Source organism: Schistosoma mansoni, assembly GCF_000237925.1.
Source record: "Schistosoma mansoni, WGS project CABG00000000 data, supercontig 0178, strain Puerto Rico, whole genome shotgun sequence".
Taxonomy (NCBI): Eukaryota; Metazoa; Platyhelminthes; class Trematoda; order Strigeidida; family Schistosomatidae; genus Schistosoma; species Schistosoma mansoni.
In genome coordinates, this window is record NW_017386062.1 from 337,168 (window position 1) to 339,195 (window position 2,028).

Consider the following 2,028-nt stretch of genomic DNA (forward strand, 5'->3'; position numbering starts at 1 on the left):
GAATCTTGTCCTTGTCTTGCTAATCCTTGCCCTTGTGTCTTCATCGGATCCTCCTTGTTCATCGATGATGCTAAACAGGTACAATAGAGTTCCCACCTCTTCCAGCATTTCTCCATCAGGTGTGATTGGTTTGGTGTTCTCCATGTTGTATTTGAGGATCTTGCTTTTTCCCTTGTGTATGTTGACACGTACTGCTGGAGAGGCTTCATCTACACTGTTTGTATTAGCCTTCATTTGTTGCTGTGTACGGGATAGGAAAACTAGGTCACCTGTGAAGTCCGAATTGTCTAATTGTATCTAATCGGTCCATTGTATTCCATCCTCGCTCTCAGATGTGGAAGTCTTCATAACAAAGTCAACGACTCGAAGAACGAGAAGGCAGAGAAGCGCTGTGCTCACTTATTTACATTTTTCTACGATTTAACTAGAATCTAGTGAGACACTGTAGGCCATCTGCTCCCATACATGATATGACACGTAATTAAGAGTTATAGCCATAAAGTAAAAATAATCTATTGTTTACCAATCGACACAAATAGGATTTAACAAATAGGTCTCGTGACTACATTCAAGCGTTAGACTTGATATCAAATTATATTAACCATTTTACAAAATTCATGGCAAACATGGAAAGTTCAGATTGCCGTACCAGAATGCCGATAAGTTAGGAAGGAACTAAATATATATCCTCGAACACAATTCGTCACACGTTTCTCGATACCTGATGCGCATCCCATAATATTAACAGCCCTTTTTTTCTTGTTCATGATAGGATGTCTACGTTCAATTATCCGTTATGGCAAACTGAAACAATGATTTCTACCATCCATACAAACTAAATAACCTTCTACCCATTCCTCATTAGTACTGCAAGTGAGATGAAAACGAATCGCTTCCAGAAAATGTAAACTACAAATTTTTCTTCAGCTGGGAAGCATACTTGTGGTGCCTGGCGCTATTTCAAGCCCACATAAGCTATTCCAGCTTCCGGACAGACCAACTGATTCATTCTTTTCAAGCCACACCTTGATCTTGTCAATTATCTGCTTACGAACCCTGACTGTTTCTGCATGGGAATGTATGTGTGCCAATTACTTACCTTATTCATGATGTATCTGTAAATTATTTTTGTTTGACTACAAATATTGATTCATGTATGGTTAAATCGAGCTTACTAGCAAGCGTTCTTTACCACGCGTCATTTCGTCTCACGTTGATCCCTTCTCTTCGCTTTCTTCGCTTCGTTTTTCTGACCGTCTGCCTGGATCAACGATTATATGAGATATACATATTCAAAATCCACTCTCATATTTGACTTATTCAATCCTATTATTTACAATGCGGTTTAAGTAGATAATTATATACGGGGATTGTTGGCATGTATATTTCGATTGCGATACAGGGTCACCAAAAGTGCTCAGCCCGTCGATAACAGCAATGTCCTATCTAGTGAGATTCCAAATAAAGGGCCATTAAGTACACTTTCCAAACCAAGGTTGTTGAGTGTGAAATATCGACGTCATTACGCAGAATAGAATACAGTCTACAAGGGCACAGAAATGCGCGAATGGAATAATCACAGCAATTTTATTCACCGATAAGACCGTAATGGTGCGATGTCAAAAACAACTGTTTAAACAACGACAACAAAGATGAATGTCTTCATACTTTCTGTGAATATTTTCTCTGGCTCAGGATTACAAATACGAACGAGGTCACGATACGGTGATATTGATGCCGGAAAGGAGGATGTTGGCAATACCAAACCAGAAAAATGGTTTAGCACCTCATCTCTCTTGGCACTCCCCTGCCGAAATCGTATGGTGTCAACTTTACCCCACTGAACTGGCCGCTTCACTATGCCTGTGCTGCTCAGTACAGGCCTGCAAAAACAACAAACACAGAGCAAACACTAGCGAACTTCGTACAGACAAGAGAGTTAAACACCCATATCGGGAGACCTGCAGCGGATATGAGAGATCTAAATCTTTAGGACGGAGTTTTACCGATACGTTTATAGCGGTTTGA

The 2,028-nt window shown here is 40.1% G+C and overlaps 1 protein-coding gene across 1 annotated transcript; it reads left to right on the plus strand.

Moving 5' to 3' along the window:
• Positions 1-1,734: 1,734 nt before the first annotated feature.
• Positions 1,735-2,028, plus strand: Smp_199020 (hypothetical protein; the record flags this gene model as incomplete). The annotated part of the gene is made up of 1 exon (XM_018795609.1): positions 1,735-2,028. The coding sequence occupies one exon, from the start codon at positions 1,735-1,737 to the stop codon at positions 2,026-2,028; it is 294 nt and encodes a 97-aa protein (XP_018646950.1).